Raw genomic sequence first — 18,873 nt, 5'->3', positions numbered from 1 at the left:
TTTTACGCTAGGCACGAGCGTTGGCAGTGACGTCACGCGCCTTTCAAAAGATATAAATCCAAGTGGCACGCGCACATCTTCAATGAAAGAAGTTGTAACAGTAGGTAGCGTACATTTGGGGGTTGGTTTGGAAATAACCAGCGGGACTTCGTGATTCTCCACTTGAGAAGGACCACTGAGAAGAGGCGAAAAGATGAAATACGTTATAGGAATTGGCGGGTAAGTCTTTGAAATTGTAACACGAGCCTTGTTTGCAAATTCGACTATTTAACTACTTTACTCATGTCTCGCTTACATTCCAACACAATGACACACAGTTAGTTAAAAACTGTGCAGTGACCACACTAAAACGATTTTTAGTACGACGTGACATGTGTTGGTGACCGACTCCACGATTAAGGGTTTTGTGCCGCTGTTTTTTCTCCCCATTGTAGTCATTTTGCGTTGTTGTCCCCCGCCCACGCCATGTAAACGTGCCCAGTTTAAATTCACGTCCGGCGCCTGTGGTTCGTCCCATTGAAATGAGCGGGACATTTCAAATGTTACCGCGAGACTGCACCCCAAAATGGAGGGAGATTCAAAACACGCGCTTCGACCAAACTGCTCAGACTTACCCAAATTTATCAACATGGCTGACACTTATTCGTATTTTACACTTCCTAGAAACATGCGTGGTTTAAATATTTTGGTTGCTCCCATTTCTAGTTGTAGCACCACACGTGGTGCCATGTTTACGTGTGCATTTCACACTGTCGTTGAACATTTCATTTATTATAACTAAATAAATGATAAATGTTGTAGTTCAATCTAAAAAAAAATAAAAAAAGAATCCCCCTCAATAAAGACGCTTGAAAATGTTTTTTTTAGAAGGCCAGCTCCTACCAAATTTGACCAATCTCGACCTACTGAAATAAATGAGCTCTTGTAAAACATTTAGATCAATTGAGCTGCACCTGTAAACGCTGCGCCATGTGTGGTTCTGCTACGAGACATTACCTTAAAACACGGAAACTACACTTGTTTCTAGTTCATATAAAATGTGAAAATAACAGCCATTTTAAAACACTATTTTTACAAGTTTACTGTTGTTTACAGTTTTGGTCAAAGCTTGTGTTTAAATTTCCCTCCATTTTTGACATGACTCAAATGGTAACATTTCAAGTTTTCCTCTGAAGTTATCACACAATATTTCCATTTATTGTGATGGACCTATAATTTTAGCTGCATTTAGTCACATCATGGCATATTTTGTTCCGTATTACCAACGCTAATGCAGTGTATAACATCTACTAGGACAAATGCCACATGGCTATTGTACTTCAAATCAAGTGACTGCATGGATTTTTCTCTTCAATTTTACATGGTTGCACTTTTTCATGTTTTGCAGAGTCACGAATGGTGGCAAAACTACTTTGACCAATAAGTTGATCAAGACCTTGCCTAACTGCTGTGTGGTGCACCAGGATGACTTTTTCAAGGTGAGTTTTGCCAAGTAGAAGTTAATTTGGGGTTGTGCCCCCATTATTTTTCATCATTTGAATATAGCCTGCATCCAAACAATGTATTTCAAACTCATTTCACAACACCCCACCCCATGGCCATGCTAACATCTGCTTATCTTTGTAAGCGCTTTAGCCATACTTCTTTCGGTTGTACAGTGAACCCCCGTTTATTGCGGGGATACGTTGCAGAACCATCTGCAATAGGTCAAATACATTGTTTAACCCTTCCCGCTTGCTTTGAACACATTTTAGATTTATTAAAGCAAGAACAAATTTTAAAATGGCAAATTATCTTGCTATATTTCGTTATTCCTCTTTTTGTAGTTTGTACTCTACTAAATCTCCTCTAGTGTGCTGTGCTGCTCAGAACTGCAGTTCATACTTGCATGTATACTGTACAACACACACGCTGAACCGCGATATAGCGGGGGAACACTGTACTTAATTAACGTAAATAAATGAATGGCCAAAAACATCTCCTTCATCTCTCTTGACACACTGCCCATCCTCTTCAAGTGTTTAGATGGCTGTGAGGTTGCAGCAATGTTTTATCTGGTGACTGTTATTTCAGAAACCCGATCAGATAGAAGTCGGGGAGGACGGCTTTAAACAATGGGATGGTAAGACCTCACTGAAGACTACCAGCCCCTTATGACTTTGGATCGTAAAACCTCTAAAGGATTCCATTCATTTGGACAATCCAAAAACGATTACCTTTACTCTACAATTCTTGTTTTGTTTTTGCTAATGTACCTTTTCTGTTTCTGCAATGTTGTTCTGCAGTGATCACAGCTTTGGACATGGAGGCCATGACCAACACCGTCAAAGGCTGGATAGAGAATCCAGTGAAGTTTGCCCGTTCTCACGGTGTCCCGTTGTCTTCTTCCTCCAATGCGGCCAACCCAGATGAGCAGATCCACATTCTGATTGTGGAGGGCTTCCTACTCTACAATTACCCGTAAGTAAATTTAAAGTGTTGCAGAGATACAGAGTAAAGTAGCACACAAAAGGATTTTTGAAAATATAAAAGGAAATAAATATTCGGGGTTTTTTTTTTTCCTTTGATAAGATAAATTTGCCAGCGTGATATAGCAGCAGATTAAAAACAGGCATTTGGGGTTAGTGATGTTTTAAAGCGTTCCCTTGTGAACGTCAATTTTTATGAAATAAAATAATTGAAAGGCGTATACTCTGTACAGTGTTTATACCCCTCAGCCAATTTATGGTTTGCTACTTGTGATTTCACCTATCTACTGATGTTTTTTTTGAGGGGGGGTGGGGGGGCTTTATCCTTTGTCTAGTTATTTGATGAAAACCCCATCTATTGATTGGCTTTGTGAAAGCCCAAAATAAGTAGACATTAGACAGGGTTTTGATGCCATCTTTTGGCATCCTGGTGCCAAGGAAATGCTGTTGGACCTCAGTTTTACGAATGACCTTGTTTAAGAGCAATTCGGTTTACGTATTAGAAAAATTACCTTTGTTACTGAACTATTTTCAATTTGCAAACAGTCTTGGCATTGACTAGCATAAAGATCAGCTTTTTCTTACACTGTAAACGACACTGGCCCCATGCATCACATGGCTAGCAATCAGGCTCAAACCAGGAGGCTCAGGTGCAGTTTCAGTCAGTCAGTGAGTGTTAACCGAACCATGAGAGGTTCCTCCTCCGGCCGCTAGGGGTGGGCGATATGGCAAAAATATCATATCACGATTTTTTAAAACATAAAATCACGATTTTATCATGATTCTTTTTTTACATTGTTTTTTTTTTTTTTTTATTAGACTAAGTTGCACATTTCTGACCATTTTCTTCATGTTAAACATATTTAAAATGTGTATAAAGCTATAAAAGACAAAAATGACACTTTAAGTCAGCTAAGCTTTATGAACAGGTTTTGATTTGAATAGTGACCATTTTTATCAAAATGTGCAGTAAATGTAAACATAAAAGGTAACATAATGTAAACATAAAAACACAGCTCGTAATGCAGGTCTAGTGCTTTGGAGAGTCTTTTAAAGCCCTTGTTTTCCACTGTTTTAATAGGAATCATGTCTTCAGCAAGGTAATAAGTCACTGCCTCAATTACTTCTTTACACTGCTTGCTTGTTTTTTCATATGGAGTGCTCTTGTTAAATGACAGTGTTACCGTGAGTTGTGTTCGCTTGGAGCTAGCGGCTACCTCTTGTTACCATGTGTCTGATCTCCGTTTGCTTTGACTGTCGGCGTAGTTTTTTGGGGGCTGTATCTGTCTCCGCAAGTGATTGAACAGGTTTGAGGTGTCGCCAACTGACGTCCGAACCGAGTCTCTGCAAACGTTGCAAATAACTGTTTTGCGCTTTACCCTCCGAGGAAAAGCCAAACCAAATCGACACTGGATGTGGAGTTTCTTTTCGGGACCAACTCTGCTTCGTGGTGACGTTCCGCTATAGCGTCCCGCTATACAAACTAACAGGGAGGTGGGGTGTGTCACGTACTGTGCACTGTACGTGCTGTGATTGGTTGGTCGGGTAAATGCGTCAGCGGCTTTGCGCCGCCAGAGTGCTAAACTGTATAGAATGTGCCATGTAGACGATCAAATGATCTTTCGGCTTTATGAGATCATGAACACGTTAAACCGCTTAACGATCTAATATTGTCATATCGCCCACCCCTAACGGCCGCTGTATATAACCGAGGCTTTGGTCTAAATAAATCTCCTCCTCCTTGTAGGGTTGCATTGTGGGATGCGGTGGCCATTTTGGGCTAGCTCTATCCAGGCTGGATGGTGCAGCGATTGCTTGCTTTAACTTAATTCTATAATGTACATTATAGTAGTTTTTTTTAACCATATACCAGTAAAATAAGGTTAATAAAATGATTGTTATTCCCATTGATTTCAATGGGAAACATTACCTCGGTTTGTAAACTGAGTCACAGAGTTTCCGCTGAATTGTGGAAGTGACTCATCACAATTGAAAGACAAGCTTTGTATTTCAGGGAGTTGTCCCAATTTTGTGCATTATTTTTGTATTTTTTTTTACAAAATCAAATGAACTGAACAGGCAGTTGTTATAAACTTTTGAGGTCGTTAAGGTCAGGTAGGCTACCCCCCACCCCCCAAGTGCTGTGTTTATTTACCTAAGTGAATGACTGGCCGACCTTTGGGTTATTTAGGGTGTCTGGGATCACATGGTTGATTTTGGAATCTGTCTCTGCTCATCTAGTGTATGCGCTCCTGCAGCTGGAGATAAGCAGTTCAACTGAAAGGGCCTTTTTGTGTTCAATATGAATGCAATGATAAGCAGTGCACACACACTCTTCTAACGAACACGCGTCAATGTTGTTAATCACCTTTTCACGTGTGCCTCTGCAGACAGCTGCTGGATGTTTTTGACAAGTGCTATTACATCTCTATTCCCTATGAAGAGTGCAAGAGGAGGAGAAGGTAGCTTGTTTTCCCTCACATTTCAACTTCATGAAGCAAATTTTTCCCCAGTATTGTCCCATCAACTGCAACTTGTCCAAAAAAAATGTCTTTTGCTTTCAGTACAAGACAATACACGGTCCCAGATCCTCCTGGCCTGTTTGATGGCCATGTTTGGCCAATGTACCTCAAGCACCGCAGAGAGATGGAAGACGGCTGTTTAGATATTGGTAAATCTTGCAAGGATGCTTTTTCTTCTCCACCACTATGTGACAACTCTGTGTTTTTTTTCTTTTTCTTTTGTTTGACAGAATACCTGGATGGCTTGAAATGCAAAGAAGCGATGTACAACCAAGTGTATGAGGACATTCAGAACAACCTGCTTAATCGTTTATAGGTGAGAGCATTGCCACTGGTTACAGGAGTTCTCGCACCACCCTTTAAGGAAATCAATGGTGGATGAGGAGGTTGAAGGAAACGATTTAAAAACCGCTTTCACATTACAAACTGTCTAACATTATGTTTTTGTTTTCTTGCAGCATGAAGACAGCACTCCAGTGCTGTACAAATACATGTAAATAGCTCCAAAGGATTCTTTTTTTAATGGCTGTTTTTATTTTATTTTTTAATTTTTTTTTCTTTTTTTTGTAAATACAATGAATTCATTTTAATTTATCAATGTTTTTTTTTCCCCCTTGAATGTTGAACTTGATTTTTATGTTATTCACACTGGATGGACGCTCAGCTAGCCAATCACATTTTTCTTCCACCAATAAACATGTTATATTCATGTTCATGCATTCATGCATCTGAGTCATCTTTTTAGCTTATATAGCACTAATAATCACACCCCCCCCCCCTAACTGCAGGGAACAGATTATGATGACTAAAAACAGTTTTTGTTTTAAGTTGCATACTATAACTTGCAGAATGTGCTTCATTATCTCAATTGGAGGGTAAAATATTGCCATCATCATTCCGTATTGATAGTGCACTTCTAAATTACTGCAAGTGTGTGACCTGATTTCATCAATCAAAAAAAAAAACAAAACACTGCAGCAGATCAGCGTACAGTCGCTTCATATCTGTGAGCATTGTTAAAGGGTGATTTTAACCGCGTGTCCTATTTCTCGCAGGGTTAGGGGAATTGGGGCCATTCCTGTATCCTAATAATAGCTAGACCTTCATAGCACAGGCTTGCTGAAATTAAGTTGTCACTGTTTTCCTGTCCTGCACATTGACTTGTGGTATGTTTTGACAGCTTCGCCTGCTCACTTGAACGTCTGTATCAGTCCTTTTAATTCCCGTTCTGAAATGCCACACTGTTTAACCTCTAGTGGCATGCCGGAATACGTCATGATTAGTGAGTTTCAAGATTTAGCATATTAGCACTGGATCGCCAACACGTGAGATTACAAGGCACGTGCTGACGTCCACATGAAACTAGGCTACAATCATTTTGTGTATCCCCTCTGGAAGTCTCTTAATTTTGTACTCTTAAAGTCAAGACAGCCCCTCATACTGCTGGTCTATGTTTTTACTGTGAGTGCAAGGTGGGAAAAAAATAGAAATTAGTGTAGTCATCATTAGGCAATAGCTGTTTGTCTCAAAACATGGGTGAAATTAAAAATCAATCAATTTGAATGTTCTGAACTCCTGTGTCCATACCAGTGTTGTAGTGAGCAGGTTGCCTGGAGAAGTTGCCATAGCGTGAATGTCGCGCAATTCCCATCGCTTACGTCAAGTTGTATTGAATCAACGACGCCTCAGCCGAATGCGGCCGCTAACCTCAAGTACGTGTCATTCATTTCTGTGTTTATTATCGTCACTCATTTTTGAAACCGTATTCCTGACATCAGCTGTGGCTTTGCGCAATGTGACACATGCATGTCTTGTGGAAATGGAGTGGCAAGGGGATTGTCGTGACGCCCTAACAGGTGGACGCGGTCGGAAAAGGCGCTGGCTTGGCTTCCCGGTGCTAAAAGTGACAGCAGAGTGAGTGAGTCAAACCTGCAGACGAGCACACGCTCACATTTAAAATCCCCTCATCAAGTACACTCAAACAAGGTAGAGAGTCATCAAGGTCGCAGCCCATGCGTGTCAGTCATCTGCGTGGACTCCTGTGAATAGAATAGACATGTAAAGTTAATGCAGGAGAATGTGAACACAATGGCTACGTTATCCCAAGCTGCTTTACATTGAAAACAAATCTAGTCTAGACGTTTTTCATGAACAGACTTGACCTCATTAGTGCACTCCAGTGAGTGGCCCCTCCCGCTAAAGCACGTCCATAAAGAGGGACACCATTAATCTTTCAAGACTGTATTTTATGATATTTTAAGAAGGTTTGAGACTGAGGAGCAAGTCAAAGTGACCCTACAAATGCCCTTCGTCTGGACTAGAGGAAGATCGTAAAAGCTAAGAGAGCACCTTGAAGTACCTGTTCATCATCTGAAAGCAATTGCAACCTTGGTCGCTGAGAAAACAGTTGACTTGTTTTCTGAATCTGAGCCGTGACTGGTTGTTGTGAGCAGTTGTGATGTCATTTTCAATCGACAGAAGATAAAATGGCCGCCCCCAGAGATGGCTAAAAACGAGTGCATTTTGCTGTTTATATTTCACAAACTCAAAAATGAATCAGAATGCCGTGTTTCTACCAGTGGGCATGCTGGGAACATAATCTTGAAAAAAATTGGGTTGACTTCCGCTTTAATTCATATTTCACAAACTAGATCGATCGGAATTCCGTGTTTAGACTGGTGTGGGCGCATGGAACATATTGTAAAGAAAATTTTGGACTTGACTTCCTCTTTAAGTTTGCCAGTGAACAGCTTAATGACGCGGAGAAAGTTTGGAAATGGATTTAGTTTCCATTTGGCCTTATCACAAGTATGACATTTCAGTCTCCAAAGCGATCTTGAGGGTCACTCATTGACGGTATCGCATTGCCCCGTGCGGGACGTGCCAGGAGACATCACGTCTGCCAGGAGGTTATGAGAGGTAAGTGTGAGTACAAGACGGAATAATGAGAAGCATCCTGACATAAGCGGAGGAATCATGCTCATGTGGTTCCAGACGGCCACGAGACCACTGCCTGTCTGGACCTTGTGATTCAACCCCGGTAGAAGGTGTCCAAGTACTCGCATTGCTCACACTTTGCGGATTTATATTTACAGATTGTTTAGAGGCTGTGAGTGCTTGGCACCACGTGCGTTGGTATATTTAGATATGCGCTTTTGTGATGCTGGTGGAGGAACCGACCCTGGGGGTTTCGCACACTATCCAAATCCCAGACCTCTTTTAGGCTTCTCAAAGTCACATGAATAATTACTAATACTGTACTGCAGGATGGCGAACGAGTGGTTAACTCACAGGTTTCTGGTGTGAATGTAAGTTTTAGTGGTTATAATAACTTGTGCCTTGCTATTGGCTGGCAACTGTCCAGGGTGTCCACCGCCTCTCTACCTTAGCCAACTGGGATTGACTCCATTTTACCTGCCACCCTAATCAGGAGAAGTGCTATAGAAAAGGGATGAATGGGATTACTAGTACAGTACTACTACCACAGTAATCAGAAAAATAAGAAAAAATAGTCAGAACGATGCAATGAACCACAAAAATAAACACAAAGGCAATCATTGGTACAGTCTTGTATTAGATATCAATGAGCATTTGACTCTCTCTGCTGGTGTTGATTTTAGTGTGAGTCTACTGCCACCGCGTGGTTGAAACAGCATTGTGGCTTGTTGATGTCACAATAACTGGTGCAGGCAGAAATGGATAATCGGCAGAATTTCAGCATTTTCCCTCCCTTGCAATCAAAGTCAGCTAAGGACTGATTGTCGGATGTTTCTATCCTGAGCGATTAGTGGTATGGTATGTGTTGAGATTCCTTTTTATACAAAATGGTCCCAGTTGGGGCGGCACGGTGGGCGACTCGTTAGCACGTCCGCCTCACAGTTCAGAGGTCGTGGGTTCGATCCCGCCTCCCTGTGTAAAGTTTGTATGTTCTCCCTGTTCCTGCGTGGGTTTTCTCCGGGGACCCGGATTTCCTCCCACATTCCAAAAACGTGCATGGTAAATTGATTGGACTCTCTAAATTGCCCTTAGGTGTGATTGTGAGTGCAGATGTTTGTTTGTCTCTGTGTGCCCTGCAATTGGCTGGCAACCAATTCAGGGTGTCCCCCGCCCACTGCCCAAAGACTGCTGGGATAGGCTCCAGCTCCTTGTGAGGACAAGCGGTATAGATAATGAATGGATGGATGGGTCCCAGTTGGCAATCGCGTATGTTAAACCTTTTCACCATTTACAATTGAAAATGTATTTTTGTAGTGTAATCGACAGGTGTGCAAACTTTTCAGAGCTCCTCTGATTTAATCTGAAATGTGCCATCTCCAAAAAAAGGTAAAAAAAAAAAAAGAAAAGGAAAAACAATCGAAAAATCAACAAACATCAGGTATTTGATCGATGTTTAAAGGGCCACAATTGTCCGATTTAATCGGTCGGGCCCTTTTTATATGACTCATAAAAAGAATTACATCATATGGTGTTGATTTTCTATGGTAGTATACCTGTATGTATTGTGTAGTGAGTTTTTTTTTTTTGTCTTTTCTTTTTTTGGGTTTAGCATGTTATAAATCAGGGCTAGTCAAACTGTGGTCCACGGGCCGCAAATGGCCTGTCCCAACGATTTTTACATTATCTTTTAGGTCCTTTAGACGTCTTCTCAGTGCATATAAGGCTAGCAATCACTCCCCTCCAACGTATTCGGATTTGAACATTTTTCTTCAGCCGAGCACATGATTTTTTTTTTCTTGGCTTCACTCTTGTTGATTTTCTCCAAGACTATCTTGGCCTGACCACTTTCCTCTTCCCCTCTTGATTCTGGTCCAGTGGCTGCCTTCTGATCAGCGGTGGTCCTAGCTTGAATGGCGCCATCCTCTCCACCACCAAAACAAACACACATACCTTACACAAGCACAAAGATGAAAGTCACACTGAATTGACCTTATATTGAATGATAAACAAATAATAAGAATGCAGGAACAGCTAATTAGAGTTAAGGAAACAAATAGTGAATAAACCCCCCCCCACAAATCTTCCGTTCCGCAAATAGAGAAAAAAATGGTTGCTTTATTTAAATAATTTTGGCTTTCTTTCTCTGTGTGCTTGCTTTATTTTATTTTAAGGAATCCTTTTGTTAAGTTATATTTATATAAGTGTTGAATTTAGCCTTCCATGCTGCGGGCCACATACCACACCTTGATTTAAATAAATAAATTAATTAATGAATTAATAAAATGATTATTATTATTTTCCACAAAATGCTGATAAACATTCAATATACGTTCTTTATGAAAAACGGGGGTAAATGGGAATAAAATCCCAGAAAAATAACTAAATATATTCTTTAAAAGAAAAATGAAAAAGAAGGGAGAAAAAATTGTGCTAATATGCAAATTTGTGGGTGCTGAACTCCGACTATGCATCGACTGCAGTTTTGAGTTGTAATATCACCACTACAAGGCAGACATGGCTTATACACCAGGTTTTATACTGCTATAAAAGGAGTAGGCCTAACCATTTTTGGGTAATTTTGAATGGTATACAGGTCAAACATAGTACCTCAATAATATTAAGATTTTGAGTGAGTTGATTTTTGCGGAAAAAAATGCACAAAATGAGTTTTTGCACTGTTGGTTTGCTGTTGAGCATGTTTGTCCCGTCCTTGAATGGTAATTACGCAAGAGGTCCCTTTACACTAGGAAAAAAGAACACAGTTATGGTTAGTTTTTGTTGCTTCAAAGTCTTTGTTGTTGGGTTAGGATACCGAATCCTTCATTCATACACTGAAAAATGTTGTTACGTATTTTGCACATACGTACAGAATGCACGTATCTAAATAGCATTTTTTGTCATACATTTGATTAGGAAGTGCGTGGTCCTATTTGCCAAAACCCCACCCGCCCCACCCAGTAGCACTAATGAAAAATTGTGACTCCCTCCAGATTTCTGGTGTCCATTCGTGATCTATGATGTCTTTGTATGATATCTGCTCCCCCATTACATCTATTATGGCTCCCCACCCTGCGTCTCTTGTATAGATAGTAACTCCACAAGGGGACGCAAATATCCCATACAAACGATAATGAGTGATGCATACACAACAGAAAACCATTATGGTTAGCAATTTTACTTTTAATTTGGGGAACGTTGCCACGTCCCCCAGCAATGCCACCCTGTGTGGCCACATTTAATATACATATAAGAAACCAATAGCGCTTGTGATGTTGTTTGTTGCTTTTTGTAAAGTGTGTCCAATCCGGTCCCACTTTCTCTTCATCACATCATCATTATTGATAGGCTTGCCAGACTCAGAATATTTCATCTTCGGTGTGTGTCAGCACCTGTTGATGAAGGCCTGTAATGAATTAATTTGATGACGTTGTTCACGCCATATATCCCAAATCCATAATCGGGAGTTTTGTTTGACGTTGGTGTTAAATATCTTGATCTTGTAATGGAGGGAGAAAATGCCTTGTAGTTCCGGGTTTGTGACCATGGATTAAAAACATCAAAGACAATTATGTTATTAGGCTAAGTGGCTTAACTATTTGTATTTATCTCATTAAATTGGTTACAGCAAATAATACAATTAGCCATATTAGTAAAACAAGCAAATAAAAATGTTTACATTGGGGGTTTAATAAGTTTGAATAAATTAATTCTGAATGAATGCTAATAATTTTGAATATTAAATACAAACTATTTGACTTAAACATTTAAACCCCCTCTACGAATGAACCAGACCCATCTGTCACTTTTAAAAAGGAGGCCTTCATTGAGCACAAAAAGTTTGCCCTCCCCCTGTTCCAAATCATTGACCCTGCGTAGCGGAGGTCTGCGCTTGTTGACTGTGTGCTGTCAAGTGACTCATAATAGTCTCAAGACAAACATTTGCCCAAAATGTGTCACGGACTTGTGACAGAATGGCTTGTGTGTTTATAACAGGAGCCTATTGCAGCCCACTCCCACTGAAAGGTTTGGGCACCACTGCACCGGACCTCCTCGAATTCAGAGGAAGAAGTCGGAGATGGAGAAATTCGCCTTTTTGCTGCTTTGCCTCCTGGATGTTGTGGTGCGCCTGAGTAGCGCGCAGCATCGTCATCCAGCGCGCGCACGACCCCACCCGTGGAAGCACAGATTCGAGTGGGAGAACAACGGCCGAGTGTACAGCTTACTGAGCACGGGTACCCAGTACAGAGCGCCGGTACAGTCCAGAGGCCGAACCCAGCTGCTGTTGACGACCATAAACCGAGCTCCTCTCCCGCCTCCGACGAGAAGAACACCCACAGATCCGGGTCGTGTAAACACTGCTGATGCGGGTCCGAATTTGGTTCCAAGTGACCAAGCGTGGTCACCCCGCAGCGTCAACCAGGAGTCCTCCGGAGGAGGACAAAGCTCCTCTTCGGACAACACCGTCGCCCCCACGCAACCGTCTCTGAATTTTACGCACAGTCCCCAACTCGTGAACCCGACGCCTCGCTCGCTGTTTGCCACTGATGATGTCGACACGACACAAACTCTAAACACGCAGCGCAGAGCTGAACCGGAGCCAACTGATGCCCCGGCGATACTTTCCAGAAATGTGGTCGAGGTACATTATACTCAACAGAGGACCGATCCGATCAACCCCACCACGAACACGAGCGAGCCACTGCGGGATCCACGCAATATCCAGCACAGGAACTCTGTTTTCTATAACGTTTACCCTCCGGACCAAAGGAACAGGGTCCCTGCGCGACCGGTTTTACCAGGACCGGGCCACGGTACCAGCTTCTTCCATAACGGTATGACGCAAACGACAGCCACTTGAGCATTTATTTAATATCCCAAAGTGCACTAAACTACTTTTCTGTCCTACTAGTACTCTCTTTGTCCTCAGTATCAGATCATTTGGCGCAATATCAAAACAAATCCAGTGCACTATATGAAAAAGCGTCCATCATAAGACACAGTATTTTTTTCCTAGTGCACTCTACTCGTTTTGCTAGTGCAACCTAGTCATTCTACTAATGGAACCTTGTAGTTCTACTGTACTAGTGAGCAGAAATGTCACAAAGTTTTGTCATACAGTAGTGGAAAATCAGCAGTGATAGGACGTAGCCGTTCTACTAGTGCAACTTAGTTGTTCTGCTAATGTGCCCAAGTCATTCTACAAGTGTGCAGAAATGGCAGAAAAAAATGTGTCTTGTAAGACATAGGCATATAGTGTGTCCTAGTTCTATTAGTACGTCCTTGTCATTCTACAAACAATTTCTTACATTCTCCTTGGACATTTTCAAACTTGACTGTTCTGATTATACTGTACTTCCCATTGCTAATGTCGAGCCTTCCACAGGTCTCCCAGACTTGATTCCTGACCCATACTACATCCAAGCTGCATCCTACATCCAACGAGTGCAGATGTTTGCACTCCGCTGCGCCGCTGAGGAGAACTGCCTGTCCAGGTGCTCTTCTTTTCCGCCGCTTTGTGCATCACACCAGCTCTATTATGTCCGAGTCTATCCATTTTCGATACTAATCAATGATCATCCTGCTCTGCGTCCAGCTAGAGCAGGTGCAAGGAACCTTAAGCCTGTGAGCCATGTATTCTGTGGAAAAGCATTTGATCTGGATCAATTTAACAAATTAGATGCCTGCATTATTGAAATAGGTTTTGCAATCCAGCATCACTCTTTTGTATAGGATACTGCCAAAGTTAAATGACTTAATGATACCTAGGAGACCTGGATAAACTTAGAGATGATTTAATATACTTGCAAGAATTGTCAGTAATCATACAGCAATAGCAACATACACAGTGGTTGTTCAAAGAATACCTTCTTTCTACAGTGAATACAAAAAGTCTACACACCCCTGTTTAAATGAAGTTTTTGTGATTTCCAGCATGAATGTGACCTACAACAACTCAATTAAATCTTTGAAAATCTTTTCAAAATAAGCAATTGAGAGAGTGTGTTTGCTTAAGCGTGCACACCCTCTTATAACTGTTCTGTTGCTGTGTTCAGAATGCACCAGTCACGTTCAAAGTCATGTGAAAATGGGAGTCAGAACACACCTCCCAACATTTAAAGGGCCTCTGATTAACAGAAAGTAAATTTCAGCTATTCAAGTGGCTTTTTCCGAATATTTGTTTTACTTTCCAGCAGAAGCCTGAACGTTTTGTTAAACCCCCTCTACTGCCTGTTACTTGGAACTGTTCATAATTCCCCCTACCTTGACGAAGACCCTAGTTCCATCCGAGGAGCAACAGCCCCAAATACTGTGCTGCCATTAAAATGCTTCTCTTTAGGTATAGTGTTCATTTGGTGATGAGCAGTTTTGTGTTTGCACCAAAACACACCTTTTGGGATTATGGCCCAAAAGTTCAACTGATCCCACCGCTGGTATTTGGCACCCATGTCATCCAGTTTGATGCCGCTGATGCATGTAAAAGGAGGAAACATGGACTTCCCCTTGAGTTGCACCACATTATGATGTGTGCTGGCCTGTTGCCCACTTGGAGGTCGAGTAGCACACTAGCTGGCACATGCCAAAGATCTCATTGCCAAGTGAAACAAACGATTACTGATATGAATGCAGCAGGCAAAACTGCAAAAGCATATTTGAGGTTGCCATTAAACCAATCAAATCTGGGTAATCAAACTTTCCATTTAGTCACCAGCTGCATTCCTTGCCACTTGTCCACAGTTCACCCCCAATACAACTGCAACATGTGCATGATACCATGAGAGAAAAATGTATTTACTGGCATTTTATCACATATGCAGGTCTGCGTACCATCCGAGTGTGAGTGAGCTGGATTACAGGGTTCTTCTCAGATTCCCCCAGCGTGTGAAGAACCAAGGAACAGTGGATTTCCTCCCCAAAAAGCCCAGACACAAGTGGGAATGGCACAGCTGTCATCGGTGAGTTCACAGCTCGTTTGTTCATGCCTGTCATCTATTGTTTGTTCTCGCTACTGTTTAGTAGTTTGTTTTGTTTGTTTATAGTTTGTCAAACATTAAAGGTCTCACGCCACAATTTTTAAAATATAATCTATTTATCGGGTTTGCAAGACATTTTGGGTCGGAAATGCCCTGGATGCCCTTTTCTGAAGCTATTCTAGTTGGTCATAAACATCTCATTAATATTCGATATGTAAATGAGCTTTGATCTGACTGCATCGCTGTTCCCCTCAAACTGAATTTGTAAAACGGTCGGCCTATTGCAAATAATTGACAAATTGAATAGATGTCAAATGTAAACCATGCCACAGACTCATATTGACCCATGTTAAGCATTAAGCGGTGAGAAAAAAAAATCTAATTCTGATGGCCCGGTACCTTTAATTATGTTTGTTTTGTCTTATGTGTTTTTTTATCTGTTGTTTGGTCTATCTATTTTTTTTACAAACAATAGAAAATGAATAAAAGACGACTTTTGTTCACTTAATCTATTGTTCGTTCGTTCGAGCCAACATTTATTATTTGTTCATTCTGTCATTTGTAAGTTCACATCTGTCATTCAGTCTTTTTTTTTTATTGAACTTTTTGTTCATTGGTCATTTGTCTTCATTATTCTACGTTGTTTTGTTAATTTTTTTAATTAATAGTTTGTTTTATTTATCGTTCAGTTGGTAGTTGATTTCATGTATCGTGTGGTGTATCTACTGCTTGCTTTTTATTGTAAAATGTAGCTACATTATCCTTCAATCAGTTCTTCTTCCTGAATTGTTTAGTGTTGTTAATTTTCATTTAACATTGTTGTGGTTGGTTCTGTAATGCACAATGAATTAGCGGTTTGCATTTCCGCCTCACAGTTATGAGGTTAGCCGATTGTCTGTTTTTCCTGCAGCTTCCTCCAATATCCCCAAAACATGCATGTTAGGTTATTTTAAAGTGGAATCAACCCAAACATATTTTTTTCAAGAATATGTTCTCAGCAGGCCCACTAGTTGAAACACGGCATTCTGATTAATATTGCGTTTGTGGAATATGAGTTAAGCAGCAAAATCAACCCCTTTTTAGCCATCTGAGGGGGCGGCCATTTTGTCAGCTGACCTGTTTTCTGAAGCTGAGCAGTGATTGGTCGTTACCTGAGCCCTGTGCAGTTGTGATGTCATTTTTAGTTGACAGAAGTGACGAAATGGCCGACCCCTCAGATGGCTAAAAACGTGTCGATTAACTCTTATTCCACAAACGCAATATTTATCAGAATGCCTTGTTTCATCTAGTGGGTTTGCATTGAACATATTCTTGAAAAAAACATGTTTGGGTTGACTTCCCTCTTTGAGACTTGTCCGCTGGTGTGAATGCGAGTCTGAACATTTTTTTTGTCTAAATGTGCGCCTCCGATGGGCTGGTGACCAGTGCAGGGTGTACCCCACCTTTTGGTCAAAGCCAGTGGGTTAGGCTTCAGCTCACCCCACCATCCTTTTGACGACAAGAGCAATTGAAAATGACTATATGGTTAGTTATATGCGTACAGTATTGTTTGTTCCTTCATTTGTTAATTCTATTATTTTTTCTTTTTTTTTCTGTTCATGTTTATTTTTGTAGTCTTGTCAGCTAAATTAATGTTGCTTCATTCCTTCAAATTCACTCAATCCTATCATTGTGTCTTCCTGCCAACTGGTCTTTGGATCTATCTGTCTATTGTGGCTTTTTTATTTAAAGACACTACCACAGCATGGAGGCCTTCAGCAACTACGACCTGCTGGATACCTCCAATGGACGCAAAGTAGCCGAGGGCCACAAGGCCAGTTTCTGTCTGGAAGACACGTCATGTGACCGCGGTGTACGGAGACGCTTTGCCTGCACCTCTCACACACAGGTCTGCTCGCAGAGGAATTAGAAGCATGTCATAGACAATAATGCGCAAAACCACGCTGTAATTATTTTTTTAAACCCCTGTCAGGGCCTTAGTCCCGGTTGCTATGACACCTACCACGCCAACATCGACTGCCAATGGATCGACATCACCGACGTTCCGCCGGGAAACTACACACTCCAGGTAACGCAGATGCAATAAGACATACGATTTAATATGCTCAGTGCAATTTCTCCACATATTTCGCAGGTGACCGTGAACCCCTATAAACTCGTCGAGGAGACGGATTTCTCCAACAACGTGGCCAAGTGTGACATCCGGTACACTGGAAGCTACGTGCAAGCAACAAACTGCAGGATCGCAAAGTAAGGGGTCACTTAAACTGTGTCATATTGGCCATTTGTTTACGTGACCAAAGTGTTTTGAAGCTTCAATCATTAACAATTGAAAACGGGGCCTCTTGTTTGACAGGAGCTGACCTGAGTGACAGCACATTGTCTTCATGCTGTTGGCAAGTCCTGCTGCTGAAGTAGTTCTTTAAGTACTACTATGTGGCTACGGCCAACCCAGTGAAATTCTAAATTATTATTATTTTTTTTTCCGTATGAGTATGTTCAGTGCATTAGTGTTGTCTATGGTGAAACAACAAAAGTATGCAACTGAATAGGTGATTTTTCTTTTAGGGGTGAAATAGAATGGGATAGCAAAGGCTGAGAAAATGCATGTGTTGTGATATTTAAAAATATTTTTTTGCATGTATTATTTAAGATGTACCCTTTTTTTACCTTGACAAGTGTATATTTATAAAAGTGCATTTTGTTGTATGAACTGTTACTATTTAATAAAGAATTTAACAGAGTGCCATTCTTCTGTCCTCTTCCTTTGAAAAGTCTTGGCATAGCAGGCAGTTTGAAATGACTTCACCTCAGATTGCGCAATCCCTCTCTACTGTAAGTGGGTTCAGGAGCCTGTCGGCGAGTGCCTGTTTCCGTCTATTTTCACATCTCATATATAATGTTTTCAGACACTTCTAATATTTTTCCATATTTATTATTCCATGTATAGAATATTCGTGTTACAGTTTTTGGCTCTGCTGATTGCATAAAACCACTGTTCAAAGTATGAGGTGAGGCACACAGTGCTCTGCCTCACATAAGCCGACTTAGCATTTGGCAAATTCAGGCAATTGCCTACGACCTTGAGATTTCCCATTCCCCACTCCCATTCACAAGGTTTTTCAGTTGGAAGTGAACCCACGCTGCTAGAACAAGTCAGACAAGCAAACCACTACTATCAGTAACTTTGAAATCCATATTTGTACATTCCTCTTCCTGCTTTGTCAAAATAACTTCATTACCCTTTTCCAACTTTTGAGGATGAACTTTTGAAAGCAAACAACAACAACAACAACAAAAAAAACGTATATACTAATGTCACTGAGATCTTAAGGAAGGGTGAATCTGAAAGGCTGGAACGCAGCCTCCTCCTCCTCTTTTCACCCTCAAGCGGCTGTTTGCTGAGGGCTGGTCAGGTCGTGTTAGGCCTGCAGGGCATGCGGGAGTTACAGAACTGCCTGTCAGCATTCCCCCTCCACCCTAAATGGCAAGAGGGAGAGACATTTCACAGATACGCAAGCCAAGAGGGAAAGCAGCAATGCGAAATATGTACGTCATCATCTTGACGTGTGTGAGGTGTTCGACAACAACAAGATGTCAGAGCCAAACAGTGACACAACAGCACTGTACCTGAGTGGTCATTTTGTTCATATTTAATTTAATAATTAATAATGAAGTAGTTGCTAGTTGATATTAATGGGTGACAAGATTTTAAGTTAATACTGATATGAACCAAAGTCAATCATTGCTAATGTCAAGACAAACGCATGATGCTGCTGATCAACATTCAAGATACGTTTTCCACCAAAAATAGGTAGACAAGGGGTGGTGGGGCACAAATATGATTTTAAGGGTGCTGAATTTTAGTTTTAAGTTGTAATATCACCAACCACGACTAGATGGCAGACATGTCTTAATTGCAGTTACACTGGGTGAGTAGGCCTAATATATTTTTTGGCGGATTAGGAATAATAC

At 41.1% G+C, this 18,873-nt stretch overlaps 2 protein-coding genes across 2 annotated transcripts; both read left to right on the top strand.

Annotated features, from left to right (window-relative positions):
• mibp (muscle-specific beta 1 integrin binding protein) lies at window positions 1-5,709 on the top strand. Its single transcript, XM_086047005.1, has 8 exons — window positions 1-219; window positions 1,388-1,478; window positions 2,074-2,122; window positions 2,286-2,460; window positions 4,859-4,930; window positions 5,033-5,139; window positions 5,221-5,306; window positions 5,449-5,709. The coding sequence occupies exons 1-7, from the start codon at window positions 194-196 to the stop codon at window positions 5,304-5,306; spliced, it is 606 nt and encodes a 201-aa protein (XP_085903131.1). The 5' UTR covers window positions 1-193; the 3' UTR covers window positions 5,449-5,709.
• A 2,996-nt stretch (window positions 5,710-8,705) lies between these two features.
• Window positions 8,706-17,152, top strand: loxl5a (lysyl oxidase-like 5a). Its single transcript, XM_086047303.1, has 7 exons — window positions 8,706-8,785; window positions 11,921-12,759; window positions 13,311-13,419; window positions 14,743-14,880; window positions 16,630-16,786; window positions 16,871-16,966; window positions 17,033-17,152. The coding sequence occupies exons 2-7, from the start codon at window positions 12,003-12,005 to the stop codon at window positions 17,150-17,152; spliced, it is 1,377 nt and encodes a 458-aa protein (XP_085903429.1). The 5' UTR covers window positions 8,706-8,785; window positions 11,921-12,002.
• Window positions 17,153-18,873: the final 1,721 nt, after the last annotated feature.

Source organism: Filicampus tigris, chromosome 12, assembly GCF_054856515.1.
Source record: "Filicampus tigris isolate MCC_2025a chromosome 12, RoL_Ftig_1.0, whole genome shotgun sequence".
In the NCBI taxonomy this organism is placed as follows: Eukaryota; Metazoa; Chordata; class Actinopteri; order Syngnathiformes; family Syngnathidae; genus Filicampus; species Filicampus tigris.
Note: the sequence above shows the minus strand (reverse complement) of the source record. Positions and strands in the feature narration are given on the sequence as shown.

What these genes read in the sequence shown, in the direction of transcription:
- mibp (XM_086047005.1), top strand. Translation starts at nt 194, where the DNA reads ATGAAATACGTTATAGGAATTGGCGG. An exon ending in ACCAGGATGACTTTTTCAAG is followed by an intron (nt 1,479 to 2,073) that starts GTGAGTTTTGCC and finishes CTGTTATTTCAG; the next exon opens with AAACCCGATCAGATAGAAGT. An exon ending in CGGCTTTAAACAATGGGATG is followed by an intron (nt 2,123 to 2,285) that starts GTAAGACCTCAC and finishes GTTGTTCTGCAG; the next exon opens with TGATCACAGCTTTGGACATG.
- loxl5a (XM_086047303.1), top strand. Translation starts at nt 12,003, where the DNA reads ATGGAGAAATTCGCCTTTTTGCTGCTTTGCCTCCTGGATGTTGTGGTG. An exon ending in TACCAGCTTCTTCCATAACG is followed by an intron (nt 12,760 to 13,310) that starts GTATGACGCAAA and finishes AGCCTTCCACAG; the next exon opens with GTCTCCCAGACTTGATTCCT. An exon ending in GAATGGCACAGCTGTCATCG is followed by an intron (nt 14,881 to 16,629) that starts GTGAGTTCACAG and finishes TTTTATTTAAAG; the next exon opens with ACACTACCACAGCATGGAGG.